Below are 16,271 nucleotides of genomic sequence, written 5' to 3' on the forward strand. Positions count from 1 at the left end.
GATTGTGGGTTTACTCTCACGCAGTACAGTGTACAGCAAGCAGTTTAGCAGTTACACCAGCGGGTCCCAGTGGCAATACATTTGTAAAACCAAAAGCTTATATTTTTGTTAGTTTAGCTTAACTTGACTTAGAGTTGCAGTGTTGGGTAACCTTAGCCAGCTAGCTAACACACATAGCATTAATCTCTGCTTGAGTCAGGTTGTTGGGTAAGCTAAATTAGCTGCATTAGCTAAGTAAGTGAAAAGTAAACTAAGAAGAAGAAAAAAATACAATGAAATATAGCTAGCTCACTCTCGCTCTCTGCTGCTCTTCCTTAGTAGTTGAACAGTTTTGAACAAAACAATTGTCGTTCTCTCTGAGTCAACAACTCACCACACTTTATGCACTGCAGTGCTAGCTATCTGTAGCGTATGCTTGGATTGGATGGAGAACATGTCAATTCATACTGAAAGAGGCTGGATGACGTCCCCGGGAAGTCGTCATAATTACTGTGCAAGTCTATGGAAAGGGGTGAGAACCATGAGCCTCCGAGGTTTTGTATTGAAGACAATGATCCCAGAGAAGGACTGGAAATGGCTGTCCTCCGGCTACACCATGTTGCTACCCTAAAAGGTGCTGTTGAGGCTACTGTAGATGTTTATTGCAAAATGGTGTGTTTAAATCAATTATTTGGTGACGTAAATATATTTAGTATAGTTTTATCTAAAAAGGATACCTTTTTTTTATGTTTCACAATTTTTTGGGTTGTTGAAATTCAACCGAATAGGATGGTCCTCTTCCTCCCTTGAAGAGCCTCCACTGGTATACAAGATCACATAATGATCACAGTATTCTACCTAACCCGAATAGGGTTAGCGTTACTGTAATAACGTTATAGCGTTACTGTAAGACAAATCCGCCAACACACTTTTCTTTCATGTGGCCAGAACTCAACTGTGCAAAATACACAGGTACGCTACAGTATGCTAGTTTACCACCATCTGCTCTAAAATGTATTCCCTCCATAATTCAAAACAACACTGTAGGCTACTTCGAAACTCAAGTAGATCTAAATGCATATCTCCATGAAACTGATTGAGATCAAAGGGTACTATGCTGCTTAGCCTTTTTGAGGCCCTAAGTGAGGTTTGGTTGGGGGGGGGGGGGCGGCATCTCGCGGAAGTTTTAAAAGTTAATTTCCTGCAATTCTACACATTTTGCCATGGTGCATAAATAAAATGTTGCCGTTTTCAAGGCCCAGTGCTGTCAAAAACGTGATTTTCCTGTGTTTTTATATATATATTGAACCAAAATAAAAACGCAACATGTAATCATTTCAAAGATTTTAGAGTTACAGTTCATATAAAGAAATCAGTCAATTGAAATACATTAATTTGCCATTATCTATGGATTTCACATGACTGGGAATACAGATATGCATTGGGTCACAGATACCTTAAAAAAAAGTAAGAAAACCAGTCAGTATCTGGTGTGACCACCATTTGCCTCATGCAGCGTGATACATCTTCTTCGCATAGAATTGATCAGGCTGTTGATTGTGGCTAAGATTATTATTGATTTATTTAATTTTATGTCACATGCGCCGAATGCAACAGGTGTAGACCTTACAGTGAAATGCTTTCTTACAAGCCCTTAACCAACAATGCAGTTTTAAGAAAAATAAGTTAAGTAAAAAAAGAACAAATAATTAAAGAGCAGCACTAAAATAACAGTAGCGAGGCTAATTACAGGGGGTACCGGTGCAGGGGCACAGGTTCAGGTTAGTCATTACTGCACGGTAAAGACTGCTCGGAACTAGAAGCACAAGCATTTCGCTACACTCGCATTAACATCTGCTAACCATTTGTATGTGACCAATAACATTTGATTTGGCAATTGAAATAATATGTACATGTATGTAGAGTTTGTGATTTTGCATAGATAAGACAGAGTAGCAGCAGTGTAAAAAAGGGTGGTGTGTTTGGACAGTGATAGTTTGTTGGCGATGTGGACACCAAGGAACTTGAAGCTCTCAACCTGCTCCAATGCAGCCCCGTCGATGAGAATAGGGGCTTGCTCGGTCCTCATTTTCCTGTAGTCCACAATCATCTCCTTTGTCTTGATCACGTTGAGGGGGAGGTTGTTATCATGGCACCAAACAGACAGGTCTCTGACCTCCTCCCTATAGTCTGTCTCATCGTTGTTGTTGATCAGGCCTACCACTGTTGTGTCATCGGCAAACGTAATGATGGTGTTGGAGTCGTGCCTGGCCATGCAGTCATGAGTGAACAGGGAGTACAGGAGGGGACTGAGCACGCACCCCTGAGGGGCCCCTGTGTTACGGATTAGCATGGCGGATGTGTTGTTGGCAGCCCGCCAGGAAGTCCAGGATCCAGTTGCAGAGGGAGGTGTTTATTCCCAGGGCCCTTAGCTTAGTGATGAGCTTTGAGGGCACTATGGTGTTGAACGCTGAGCTGTAGTCAACGAATAGCATTCTCACATAGGTGTTCCTTTTGTCCATGTGGGAAAGGGCAGTGTGGAGGGCAATAGAGATGGAATCATCTGTGGATCTGTTGGTGCGGTATGCAAATTGGAGAGGGTCCTAGGGTTTCTGGGATAATGGTGTTGATGTGAGCTATGACCAGCCTTACAGACATGAGTGCTATGGGTCGGTAGACATTTAGGCAAGTTACCTTAGTGTTCTTGGGCACAGGGTCTATGGTAGCTTGCTTGAAACATGTTGGTATTACAGACTCAGACAGGAAGAGGTTGAAAATGTCAGTGAAGCCAGTTTGTCAGCGCATGCTTACATGTCTTGGTAATTCATCTGGCCCTGCGGCCTTGTGAATGTTGACCTGTTTAAAGGTCTTGCTCACATTGGCTGTGAAGAGCGTGATCACACCGTCGTCCGGAACGGCTCATGCATGTTTCAGTGTTACTTGCCTCGAAGCGAGCATAAAAGTAATTTCGCTCGTCTGGTAGGCTCGTGTCACTGAGCAGCTCTCGGCTGTGCTTCCCTTTTGTAGTCTGTAGTAGTTTGCAGGCCCTGCCAGAGGAGCCGGTGTAGTACGATTCGATCTTAGTCCTGTTTTGATGCTTTACCTGTTTGATGGTTCATCGGAGGGCATAGCGGGATTTCTTTTAAGCTTCCGGGTTAGTGTCCCGCTCCTTGAACGTGGCAGCTCTACCCTTTAGCTCAGTGCGAATGTTGCCTGTAATCCATGGCTTCTGGTCCGGTTATGTACGTACAGTCACTGTGGGCACGACATCCTCGATGCACTTATTGATAAAGCCAGTGACTGATGTGGTGTACTCCTCAATGCCATCGGAAGAATCCCGGAACATATTCCAGTCTGTGCTAGCAAAACAGTCCTGTAGTTTAGCATCTTCTTCATCTGACACTTGTATAGATCGAGTCACTGGTGCTTCCTGCTTAAATTTTTGCTTGGAATCAGGAGGATAGAATTATGGTCAGATTTGCCAAATGGAGGGCGAGGGAAAGCTTTGTATACGTCTCTGTGTGTGGAGTAAAGGTGGTCCAGAGTTGTTTCCCCTCTTGGTTGCACATTTAACATACTGATAGAAATTTGGTCAAACGGATTTAAGTTTCCCTGCATTGAAGTCCCCGGGCCACTAGACCATCAGACTGTAAAACAGCCATCACTAACACAGAAAGGCTGCTGCCTACATACAGACTTGAAATCATTGGCCACTTTAATAAATGGATCACTAGTCACTTTAAATAATGGCACTTTAATAATGTTTGCATATCTTGCATTACTCATCTATCTATATACTGTATTTTATACCATCTATTGCATCTTGCCTATGCTGCCTGTCATTGCTCATCCATACATGTATATGTATATATTCTTAGTCTTTACTTAGATTTGTGTGCAGTAGGTAGTTGTTGAGGAATTGTTATATTACATATTGCAGCACTGTCGCAACTAGAAGCACAAGCATTTTGCTACGCTCGCAATAACATCTGCTAACCATGGGTACTGTATGTAACCAATACAATTTGATCTGATAATTATTCTGTCTCTTCCCAGCAAAATCTGCATAGCTGGGATGGTTGTATCCCCCCGACAGCTGTCAATTATTTGGTCCTTAAATGAAATCAAATAAAGTATCACAATTGGTCTTTAGACAATTTTGGTCTTTAATGCAGGGCCAACAGACATGTTCCTTACTTTTCCCCCCTTCCAATTGCCTCTTCCATTTTTGCGGTAATGCTGAAATTAGATATCATTTTGAGTAGAGCTGAAATGTCCATATATTTTTGTTTGCTGCATGTGTGACAACTCCACCAGTCCGATTTATGATATCATTATAAATATTATAACCAAAGATATATATTTTTTTTTTATCAATTAGTGTATTTGAGTTTAACCATAATATTGGTTATAATATTTGTTGTAATATTTGTTTTGTCTTTTCTGGTGGATTAAACTGAAATTGCAACCGACTTTCTATGACTTGTTTTAAAAATAGCGATATTTTAGAGATGATGATTTCATTTTCAAATAACCTTAAGTGAGAGATTAAAGCCCATTCCTGAACATGGGGTCACACATTCTTGCTAGAGAACCAGTTTGGGTTTTAAGTATAGCTTTTGTATGACTGAAGCCTTTAGTGAGAAGTGTAATGCTTTAATATTGAATCATTTTTGCGTCCCCGAATTCATGATCATTATAGAAATAGGCCTGTTTTAATGTTGTCTGGCTTGCTGTTCCAAAGAAAATAAAATGTTTTGCTCATAAAATAAAATAAATTGTTAAACAGGCATATGACTAAAGAGTTAATCAGGGTGATCTCTCCACAAATGGAAAGGTATTTTCCTTTCCACTGTAGCAAGCTCTATTTTTGCTAACTTTCTATTAAAATGTGTTGTAGTGAGATCATTTCTTTGAATACCGAGTATGTCCACTTCACCGTCAGACCATTTTATTTGTAAACTACATGGTAATGTAAAAGTATCATTTTTTTGGGGGGGTGATCCAATACATATTATAAACTGGGATGGTTCGAGCCCTGAATGCTGATTGGCTGACAGCTGTGGTATATCAGAGCTTATACCACGGGTATTACAAAACATTTGTTTGTCCTGCTCTAATTACGTTGGTAACCAGTTTATAATAGCAATAAGGAACCTCTGGGGATTGTGGTACAGTATATGGCCAATATACCACACCACCTCGTACCTTATTGCTTAAATGTAGTACTTATCATAATTTGGTTGTAATGCAGAGAGGTTAGAAAAAGTATCTAGATCATCTATGAGGCTGTGGAGGGATCCAAGTTGTGGATTTAAGTAAGGGGGGGGGGGGGTGCAACTCAATATTAGGAAGGTGTTCCTAAGGTTTGATATACTCTGTACATGCACAGAAGATTCGGGAAGCTCCTGATCTTTGATTGCTGCAGACAAAATCTCGTTAAAGTTGGATCCGCAAGCAACTGCCTGTAAATATAGTCTGTCAGTCACTCATATTTGCTATATTAAGTCATTGTTCAAATGGAATTTGTTTGTTCAAGTGGTGTGATTAAGCAGACACATATTTGGATGCTGAGGTAGTGAGTGGTTGTGTTTTCTCTGACTCCAGTGGGCGGTTTGGAGTGTCAACCATGGAGAGTATGCCCAGTATCTGGGGGGAGAGCCCCCCTAAGTTTGTGACAAGGCCCTCGCGCATCTTTGTCCGATTGGGACAGAGTGGCAAGTTCTCTGCCAAAATCACAGGACGCCCACAGCCCCTGGTTACCTGGCTTAAGGTGAGATGGAACAGAGAGAAGGTTTAGTAATCTCAGTAGCTTTCCCAAAATTCCCAGGTTTTCCAGCAATCCCACTTTTTTTTTGAATTAGGAGGGAATAAGCATGATATTTTGGAAAGTTAACATTTAGATTTTGCAACTCTGGTTAGAACAGAGATGGTGTATTGTCTTTCAAATATGTAGGATGGTGAGTCTTAATCTCTGACATCTCTCTCTTCCACTTTGTCACTTTTTCTCTTTGATGGGTGTCACAGGGAGATGAAGAGCTTCATACTTCTTCCCACTTCAACATGTTTGAGAAGTCGGGAATCCACTTCCTGGAGATCCGAGACGTGTGTGTGGACGATGCAGGAATGTACACCTGCTCTGTGGCCAACAGTGCTGGGAAGGCCACAGCTACAGCAGAGCTGAATGTTCAGGGTAAGATACTGCAGCCATCAACACACAGGCTGTGTCCCAAATATGACTTTTCCCCTTTGTAGTGCACTCTTTTTGACTAGGGTCCACTGAATAGGGTGCCATTTGGGACAAGTTATATTTGGGACATTTTTTGTTGTGTTTGAGAGGAAATTCAGTGTGCATCCTTTCCTTTTTAGGTTCAGGCAGTGAGGCTGGCATGTGAGTATGTATCTCATACAATTCCCTGCATTGTAGTATTACTAACTGTGATTCCATGAGCAATTATTTTCATGAGATGTATACATTTCTACCAAATAATTCCACAGGAATTTCTCTACAGTTAAATATTCAATCCCTTGACAATGTGTTACTACAGCCTTGGTCCCTCTGCTCCGGTGGCCCCTGTCCCAAAGACAACTGACTCACCCGAAGTCAAGCACACAAGTAACGGCCTGCTCGCTGACCGGCGTTCACCTACCAAGACAGGAGACAGGACTGAGACCAGAGAGAGACTCGCCACACTCACCAGGGAGACCAAAGACCACACAGAGCTGACCAAAGCAACATGGAAGGACACCATGGTGTCTCCCAAGACCACCATCCTGGCATCTCCCAAGCCCCCTGCAGACCTGCCTGATGAGGCCCCTAGAAAGCATGGAGTGGCAACCCCAAAGGCTGCCAGCTCCACCAGTCTGCAACACCATCTAAGAGGCCAAGGAGCTGCTAGGACCAGCCCAGACCCACACAGAGCCCCTGAGAGGGATACAAGGGATAGGGTGAAGACTCTCCCAGTGGGAGTCCAGAGCCCCCCACAGCCATCTCCAGAGCCCACTAGAGAGACTAGAAGGCAGGCCAGAGAGAGCAGGTCAGCGAGGACAGCAGGGACTGCTGGAGCTCCACCAAAATTTGACTCTGTACCTCAGAGCCAGGACACTAAAGAGGGGACCAAAGTCTCATTCAAATGCCAAGGTGACTCAAAACATCTTATGGTGTATTATATTGAACAAAAATATAAATGCAACATGTAAAGTGTTGGTCCCATGTTTCATGACCTGAAATAAAAGGTCCCAGAAATGGTCCTTAAGCACAAACATCTTATTCCTCTAAAAATGCTGTGCAGAAATATGTTTACATCCCTGTTAGTGAGCATTTAACCTTTGCCAAGATAATCCATCCACCTAACAGATGTGGCATATCAAAAATGTGATTAAACAGCATGATCTTTATACAGGTGCACCTTGTGCTTGGGACAATAAAATGCCATGCTAAAATGTGCAGTTTTGTCACAACACAATGCCACAGATGTCTCAAGTTAAGAGGGAGTGTGCAATTAGCATGCTGACTGTAGGAATGTCCACCAGAGCTGTTGCCAGAGAATTTAATGTTAATATCTCTACCATTAGCCGCCTCAAGTCATTTTAGGGAATTTGGCAGTACTGTACGTCCAACCGGCCTCAACCATAGACCAAGTGTAACCACACCAGCCCAGGACCTCCAAATCCGGCTTCTTCACTTGCGTCTGAGACCAGCCACCCAGACAGCTGATGAAACTGGGGGTTTGCACATCCGTAGAACTGTCAGAAACAGTCCCAGTGAAGCTCACCTGCATGCTCGTCGTCCTCATCAGGGTCTTGACCTTCAATGGTCACTGTCACGCTGGAAAAATGTGCTTTTCATGGTTTAAACTGTACTGGGCAGATGGCAGATGGTTTGCTGACGTCAACGTTGTGAACAGAATGCCCTATGGTGGTGGTGGGGTTATGGTATGGGCTACGAACAATGAAAACAATTGCATTTTATTGATGGCAATTTGAATGCACAGAGATACCGTGACGACATCCCGAGGCCTATTGTCATCCCATTCATCCGCCACCTCATGTTTCAGCATGATGATGCGCATGGCCCATTGTTGCAAGGATCTATACATAATTCCTGTAGGTTGAAAATGTCCCAGTTCTTCCATTGCCTGCATACTCACCAGACATGTCACCTATTGAGCATGTTTGGGATGCTCTGGATCTACGTGTACGACAGCGTGTTCCAGTTCCCGCCAATATCCAGCAATTTCGCACAGCCATTGAAGAGGATTGGAACAACATTCCACTGGTCACAGTCAACAGCCTGATCAACTCTATGCGAAGGAGATGTGTCGCGCTGCATGAGGAAAATGGGGGTCACACCACATACTGACTGATTTTCTGTTCCCCGACCCTTCCTTTTTTTGAAGGTATCTGTGACCAACAGATGCATATCTGTATTCCCAGTCATGTGAAATCCATGGATTCGGATTGAATTGATTTCAATTGACTGATTTCCTTATATGAACCGTAACTCTGTAAAATGCTGTATGTATTTGTCATGTTTAGATGCACATTTTTGCCAATTCACGAATACCAGTTCACGAACAGTTCTTAGCTACTTTTATTATTGCATATTTAACCCATTAGATTGACTGTTAATGTGCTCTTCCAGTCTCAGGCTCTCCCGTGGCTGGCCTGAGCTGGGTTAAAGATGGCTTCCCTTTGAGACCCAGAGCAGGGCTGAGCTTCCAGCAGGACGGCAACACTCACATCCTCACTGTGGACAACGTCCAGAAAAGGGACAGTGGGACGTACGGATGCACCCTGACTACTAGCACTGGGAAGGTGTCCTCGACTTGGAACCTCACGGTCAAGAGTAAGTACTTAGTTTAGTCCCAAATATCACCAGATTTTTTAATTTTTTTATCCAGCATTTCCGAATCCTGGTCCTGGGGAACCCAAGAGGTGCAACATTTTTTTTTTTTGCCCTAGCACCACACATCTGATTTTAAAATGATCAAAGCTTGATGAGCAGTTGATTTATTTTAAATCAGGTGTGAGTCCCTAGGACCCGTAGGGCTCTAGTCAAAAAGTGTATACCATACACACTGTGGCAGGAACTAAAGGAGAACAGGAGAGCAGCATTGTTGGTTTTAATAGTGTGAACTAAGGCCCTTGTTGTGCAGGATATTTATCGCGTCATCCTTTTCATCTGACAGGTCTATGGTTGAAGGTACAGTAGTTTAGACGTAAATGGTCTCCGCAGTCTCCAGCTCTGCCTTTTTGGGTAAATAAGCGTCCAATTCATTTCCACTGCCCGTCTTAATCAAAACACGATAATGATGAAGGCAGGCTAAACTAAGGTGAGCACATCGACCGTTTAGTTCATTCCTCAGCGGCAATGCCGATTTTGGGCTGAGTTCAACTAAAACGAGACACTGTTGCTATTGGACCGGTCCTTATAAGCTGTCTGCGGTCTTTAACCAAATAACAGTTGGTTGTTTATTGAATGATGGTCAAAGTGAAACTGTTTTGATATCTGGTTGGTGGTTTTGTTTGGACTAAACGTACTGGCACCAGTCTACGGTGATTTAATTTAGGGAGAGTCCAGAATTTATCGCTTTTATTTTCCATAATACAGAGCCGTGTCGGACTCTATGCATATTCAGGTTATTGTGCTTGAGATGAGCAGTCTTTTTGTTGGGAGTGTGTGTCCTCCCAGACATGACTGCCACAATTCTTGTCCACCTATGCCCTCTACTGGAGAGAAGGAAAGATTGCATCTGGTCATACACCTAGTTTGCTGATACCGCGGTCGGTTGTCCCAAGACCGGGTAGGTATTGTTTGCGGCAGGTACTTTAGGCCAAACACTGGGGTAAAGTCTTATGGTGGAAGTGGGCCGTTAGACTGACCAGTACCACGCATTTCAAATGTAAGGCCCCAATGTAATACATTTAGAGTATTAAGAATACGACCTGTCTGTGTACTCCCTCCCCTGCAGACCCACGGCTGGAGGGCAAGCCCCCTGCGTTCAGCACTGTCCTGAAGGGATGTTCAGTGAGTGAGGGCCAGGACTTCCTTCTGCAGTGTTCAGTGGAGGGGGAGCCTCTACCGAACATCTCCTGGCTCCTAAACGGTGAGAGAGCCCATCATTAAAACAATTTTAACTGACTTAAGAAATAGGTGCCATGCTCAAGGGCACAACGGACAGATTTTTCACCTAATCGGCTCAGGGATTCAAACCAGCAATCTTTCGGTTACTGGCCCAATGCTCTTAAACTGATAGGCTACCTGCCACCCTGCATCTCCCCCTGCAGTAACTAAGGATGCAAAGTTCCAGTAACTTTCCCATAATTTCCAACTGGAATTTCTGGGAAACCTGGGAATTTGGCAAAAATTACCATAAATGTGCAACCCTAGCAGTAGCAGTCACCATTGTCTGCTAGTTACCGTATATCCATTATACCCACAAGAGGGGGGTGATAATCCTGTTTTTCAATGCTTTGCATCTCATTGGACAGACAGACGAAAATCCCTTCCACTCCTATGAAAAGTGAAGGATGAAGGGAGAAGTGGTAGGAATAACAAAAAGTCCCTGTACTCAGAACCCTCTTGAATAGATCAGCTAGGTGGGGTGTGTGTGTAATTTATTACATGCGTTCCCAAATGGCACCTATATAATGGCACTACGGGCCCTGGTCAAAAGTAGTGCACTATAAAGGTAATAGGGTGCCCTTTGGGACACCGCCATAGTAAGTCTGCTACTGCTTTCCCTCTCAGCATGAGGCCGGCCCATCACAGGACCACCGTTTCACATGTCAGGCTGCTCTGCTGCTGAAGGCTCATGTGTCTCTGTAATATGTCAGATCCCACACAGAGAATGTTGATCTTTTTCATCTTTAACTGCTCTACGTAAAGAATGTCGGAGGAAACCCCTTGAATGGGCAATTTTGAAGGTCATAACTCCAAAATGGATTAATGCTATACGGGAGCCTTGGGACGTCTGTCTCATTGGAGTTGACATTTGAATTGGTTACGGTAAGGGTTAAGGTTAGGGTTTAGCCTTGGGAGTATGGACGTCCTAAGGGTACCCAATATCACTAACCAAAATGAAAGCTTGGCATGACAATTGATCTAGCAGAATTCCAACTGAACATAGAATTTTTTTATTGTAGCTAGGTCATTTTTATCCTTCCATATTTAATGAAGATGGATCACAATTTGTTAAGAGTTAGACAAAATCAATCTATCACCTGAGCCTAACTTGGCTCACAGCATAGGGCTACAGTTCTTAACTGTAACTTGCATTTCTAGTCAAAAGTTCAACTCCTGAACTTGTTTGAAGTGTCTTGGCCAATGTAATTGTTTGTGTTTTGTTTTACTTCGGTGGCCAAATGTGTTTGAGTTGAATTATCCTCGTTAGAAAACATAGCTGAAAAGTATTAAAGGTCCAATGCAGCCGTTTTAATCTAAATATCAAATCATTTCTGGGTAACAATTAAGTACCTTACAGTACTTAATTGTAAAAAAATTAATAAAAATAGCTTCTTAGCAAAGAGCAATTTCTCAAGCAAGAAATTTGCTAGGACTGTCTGGGAGTGGGCAGAGTGGGGAGGGGAAAATTGAAAACTAGCTGTTATTGGGAGAGTGGTTTGGCACTTTCTTTCTTATTGGTTTATTAACTAATTTACCATGTAGTGACGTCACCAGGCAGACCAAAGCTCCATCTCAGCAAAACAAGATGACATTTCAGGCGGCCTTTTCAAACAGCTCTTACAGTACACTAGAAAGGCATTATCATTATTTTCACAACTCCACAGTGCTGAAATATAAAACATATGAAAATCACATTTTGTCTGCACTGGGCCTTTAAGAGGCATCTTTAAAATAGAGATTTAATCTTTAAACTCAAATAGAATTGACTTTTTGCTGATTTTAGCGAAGGATCTAACATAGTTTGTGTCCCAAATGGCACCCTATTCCCTTCATAGTATACTACTTTTTGACCAGACCCCTATGGGTCCTGGTCAAAAGTAGTGCACTCTATAGAGAGTAGGGTGTCACTTGGGACGTAGCCATAGTTTCCACAAGGCCACTTCTCTTAGTGCTCCAGGTCTGAGCTGTACGGGAACTGTTGATGTTATACTCTGGTCTCTTGAAGACGGATGGACAGTTAATGGCATCACACTTATCTCAGGGAAGAGAAATAGTCCCCGCTCCCAGCAGGGATCCCAGCACCGACCGATTCGCAGCCCTCTGTTCTTTCCGCTGGAAAATACACCCACAGCCATTAAACAAATATGAGGCCTAGGAACCATATAAAGGAAAAACATGCATCGCTGCCTCCTGAAACCTCTTCTGAAATATTACACACAGCTAGACTTGGCAAGTGTTTGTGCTCCAAAAGCAGACATCTGAGACTCTCTCTCTTTCCAAACTCTGACCTGTGCCGGCCGATTATGAAATGCCTACCACAAGGACAAAAAAAAGGCTCCCCTGGATTTCAAAGTGATTGCCTTTCTTGGGATTGGGTGGTCCAGCAGCAGGAGGGAGCAAGAGCCGTTTATATAGCGGTGGTGCATAAATATGGCATATTGTACATTCCTCTCCGTTACTCTCTCTTTGTGTCGTCATTAGCACAGTATACATGATCTCAATTTGAGCTCCAAAATTTGTAAAACTCCAAAATGTGATTGTGCCGATTTATTTACTGGTGCATTGAATCATGTTGTGCGCTGTAGTTACAAAACTTTCTCCACAATTTCGTGGTATCCAATTGGTAGTTACGTTCCTGTCCCATCGCTGCAACTCCCGTACGGACTCGGGAGAGGCGAAGGTCGAGAGCCGTGCGTCCCCCGAAACACAACCCAACCAAGCCTCACTGCTTCTTGACACGACGACCCATTTAACCCGGCAGCCAGCTGCACCAATGTGTCAAAGGAAACGCCATACACCTGGCGACCGTGTCAGCGTGCATTTGCGCCCGGCCCACCACAGGAGTCGCTAGTGGACGCTGGGACAGATACATCCCTGCCGGCAAAACTCTCCCTCAACCCGGACGACCCTGGGTCAATTGTGCGCCTTCCAATTGGTCTCCCGGTCGCGGCCGGCTGCGACAGAGCCTGGACCCGAACCAGGTTCTCCCACTCGGGAGACCCATCCAGGATCAATTTAACACAGAGCTAGCTAGCTGCCTGTCTGTGTAAACTCCGGCCTTAGAACGCTGCGCCACTCGGGAGACCCATCCAGGATCAATTTAACACAGAGCTAGCTAGCTGCCTGTCTGTGTAAACTCCGGCCTGCAGGGAAACACACATCCGATCAGTTACAAGGTTGTTGTTGTTTTTTACATTTGTGTAGTCTTTTTCTGCCACCACACATTATTTGTTCATGAGCGATTCCACAGCAAACATTTTCTTTGTTCAATATGAATGAATGAATATTAGTCTCGTGCTTAATTTCTAATAATCTTTCTTCAATCATCTCTCTCCATGTAATACTGCTCTCCTTTACTTTTACACTCTTAGTGTAAGAAACCTTTTTGTTGTTGCTGTGTGTGGACTGGGTTTAGGTGTTTCCTCCTCGAGTGTGACGCATGTTCCTTCCCCCACTGCCTCTCCAGACAAGCCAGTGCCGCATGCCCACTCTGCCTTTGAGAATGGCCTGACCCAACTCACAGTCCAGGGTGCACTGCCAGAGGACGAAGGCCAGTACGCGTGTGTCGCTGAGAACAGCCATGGGAGAGCAGTGTGCACTTCCAGAGTCATCGTCAAAGGTGGGCTTGGGAGCCTCTACAGTGGCCGTATGTATCAAGCTTCTCAGAGTGGGTTCAGCTCCTCCCTGTCCATATGCTGTTCATTAAGATCCAAAAGTTATAACTGATCATAGATCATGACCCGTACTCTGAGACACTAGGTACATACAATATACAATACACATTACACTGAGAGTACAAAACATTAGGAACACCTTCCTAATATTGAGTTGCACCCCCTGTTACCCTCAGAACAGCCTCAATTCATCGGGGCATGAACTTTACAAGGTGTCGAAAGCATTCCATAGGGATGCTGGCCCATGTTGACTCCGATGCTTCCCACAGTTGTGTCAAGTTGACTGGATGTCCTTTGATTGGTGGACCATTCTTGATACACACGGGAAACAGTTGAGTGTGAATAGCAGCGTCGCAGTTCTTGACACACTCAAGAACTACCATACCTTGTTCATAGACACTTAAATCGTTTGTCTTGCTCATTCACCCTCTGAATGGCACACATACACAATCATGTCTCAAGGCTTCAAAATCCTTCTTTAACCTGTCTCCTCGCCTTCTTCTACACTGATTTGAAGTGGATTTAACAAGTGACATCAATAAGGGATCATAGCTTTCACCTGGATTCACCTGGTCACTCTTTATGTCATGGAAAGAGCAGGTGTTCCTAATGTTTTGTACACTCAGTGTACACCACAATTGCTTTGGAAATATTTTTTTAGGACAAGGGAAAAGTCTGCTTTACTAAAATGATGGTCATGTAGGGGAATGCCGAATTAATATTTCAAGTTATTAAAAGAAAATGTAAATTTTTGAACATCTGAACACACATGCATGTTATGCTGACAGATTCTTTAAACATGCTATATATAGAAACATCTCCGGTAAAATATAAATCTATACAGTACCAGTCCAAATTTTGGACACCGACTCATTCAAGTTTTTTTTTTTTACTGTTTTCTACATTGTAGAATAGTAGTGAAGACATCAAAACTATGCCATAACACATATGTAATCATGTAGTAACCAACAAAGTGTTAAACAAATCAAAATATATTTTATATTTGAGATTCTTCAAAGTAGCCACCCTTTGCCTTGACAGCTTTGCACACTCTTGGCATTCTCTCAACCAGCTTCATGAGGTAGTCACCTGGAATGCATTTCAATTAACCGGTGTGCCTTGTTAAAAGTTCATTTGAGGCATTTCTTTCCTTTTTAGTGCATTTGAGCTGATCGGTAGGGGTGGTATACAGAAGATAGCAATATTTGGTAAAATTCGTATTATGCCAAGAACAGCTCAAATAAACAAAGGGAAACAACAGTCCATCATTACTTTAATGCATGAAGGTCAGTCAATCCGGAAAATGTCAAGAACTTTGAAAGCTTATTCAAGTGCAGTCGCATAAACCATCAAGTGCTATGATGAAACTGGCTCTCATGAGGACTGCCACAGGAAAGGAAGACCCAGAGGTATCTCTGCTGCAGGGGATAAGTTCATTAGTTCCTAGCCTCAGAAATCAGCAATTAACTGCACCTCAGAAAGCAGCCGAAATAAATGCTTCACAGAGTTCAAGTAACAAACATCTCAACATCAACTGTTTAGAGGAATCAGGCCTTCATGGTTGAATTGCTGAAAGGAAACCACTACTAAAGGACACCAATAAGAAGAATATACTTGCTTGGGCCAAGAAACACGAGCAATGGACATTAGACTGGTGGAAATCTGTATTTTTGGACTGAAGTCCAAAAGTGAGATTTTTTTCGTTCCAACCACAGTGTCTTAGTCAGATGCAGAGTAGGTGAACGGATGATCTCCGCTTGTGTAGTTCCCACCGTGTAGCATGGAGGAGGAGGTGTGATGGTGTAGGTGTGTTGCTCGTGACAATGTCTGTGTTTTATATAGAATTCAAGGCACACTTAACCAGCGTGGCTACCACAGCATTCTGCAGCTATTCGCCATCCCATCTGGTTTGAGCTTAGTGGGACTATAATTTGTTTTTCAGCAAGACAATGACCCAAAACACACCTCCAGGATGTGTAAAGGCTATTTGACCAAAAGGAGAGGGATGGAGTGTTGCATCAGATGACCTGCCCTCCACAATCCCCCGACCTCAACCCAATTGAGATAGTTTGGGATGGCGAGTTGGACCGCAGAGTGAAGGAAAAGCAGACAACTCCTCAGCATACGTGGGAACTTCTTCAAGACTGTTTGAAAAGCATTCCAGGTGAAGCTGGTTGAGAGAATGCCAAGAGTGTGCAAAGCTGTCAAGGCAAAGAATCTCAAGTCTAAAATGTATTTTGATTTGTTTAACACCTTTTTTGGTTACTACATGATTCCATATGTGTTATTTCATAGTTTGGATGTTTTCACTATTATTCTACAATGTAGAAAATAGTAACTATAAAGAAAAACCCTTGAATGAGTAGGTGTGTCCAAACTTTTGACTGGTACTGTACATAAAATGTGTCTCGTACTATCAGGCTATTTTAAGTCTTAGCAATCTTTTGGCTTTATTGAGAATGTGCTCAATCCATGATGGGAAATATGCT

At 43.2% G+C, this 16,271-nt stretch overlaps 1 protein-coding gene across 3 annotated transcripts in view; it reads left to right on the plus strand.

Annotated features, from left to right (window-relative positions):
* Positions 1–16,271, plus strand: part of LOC109865875 (myosin light chain kinase, smooth muscle) — an 89,877-nt gene that overhangs the window by 35,760 nt on the left and 37,846 nt on the right. For 2 of the 3 annotated variants that reach the window (XM_031794268.1, XM_020454368.2), the window contains exons 6-12: positions 5,587–5,752; positions 6,007–6,172; positions 6,349–6,370; positions 6,528–7,120; positions 8,624–8,827; positions 9,954–10,088; positions 13,575–13,727. In XM_031794268.1, the coding sequence (XP_031650128.1) occupies positions 5,587–5,752; positions 6,007–6,172; positions 6,349–6,370; positions 6,528–7,120; positions 8,624–8,827; positions 9,954–10,088; positions 13,575–13,727 (1,439 nt within the window). The remainder of the gene's footprint in view (positions 1–5,586; positions 5,753–6,006; positions 6,173–6,348; positions 6,371–6,527; positions 7,121–8,623; positions 8,828–9,953; positions 10,089–13,574; positions 13,728–16,271) is intronic. The other variant, XM_031794271.1, reaches the window with a different exon arrangement.

This window comes from Oncorhynchus kisutch, linkage group LG2 (genome assembly GCF_002021735.2).
Source record: "Oncorhynchus kisutch isolate 150728-3 linkage group LG2, Okis_V2, whole genome shotgun sequence".
Lineage (NCBI taxonomy): Eukaryota > Metazoa > Chordata > Actinopteri > Salmoniformes > Salmonidae > Oncorhynchus > Oncorhynchus kisutch.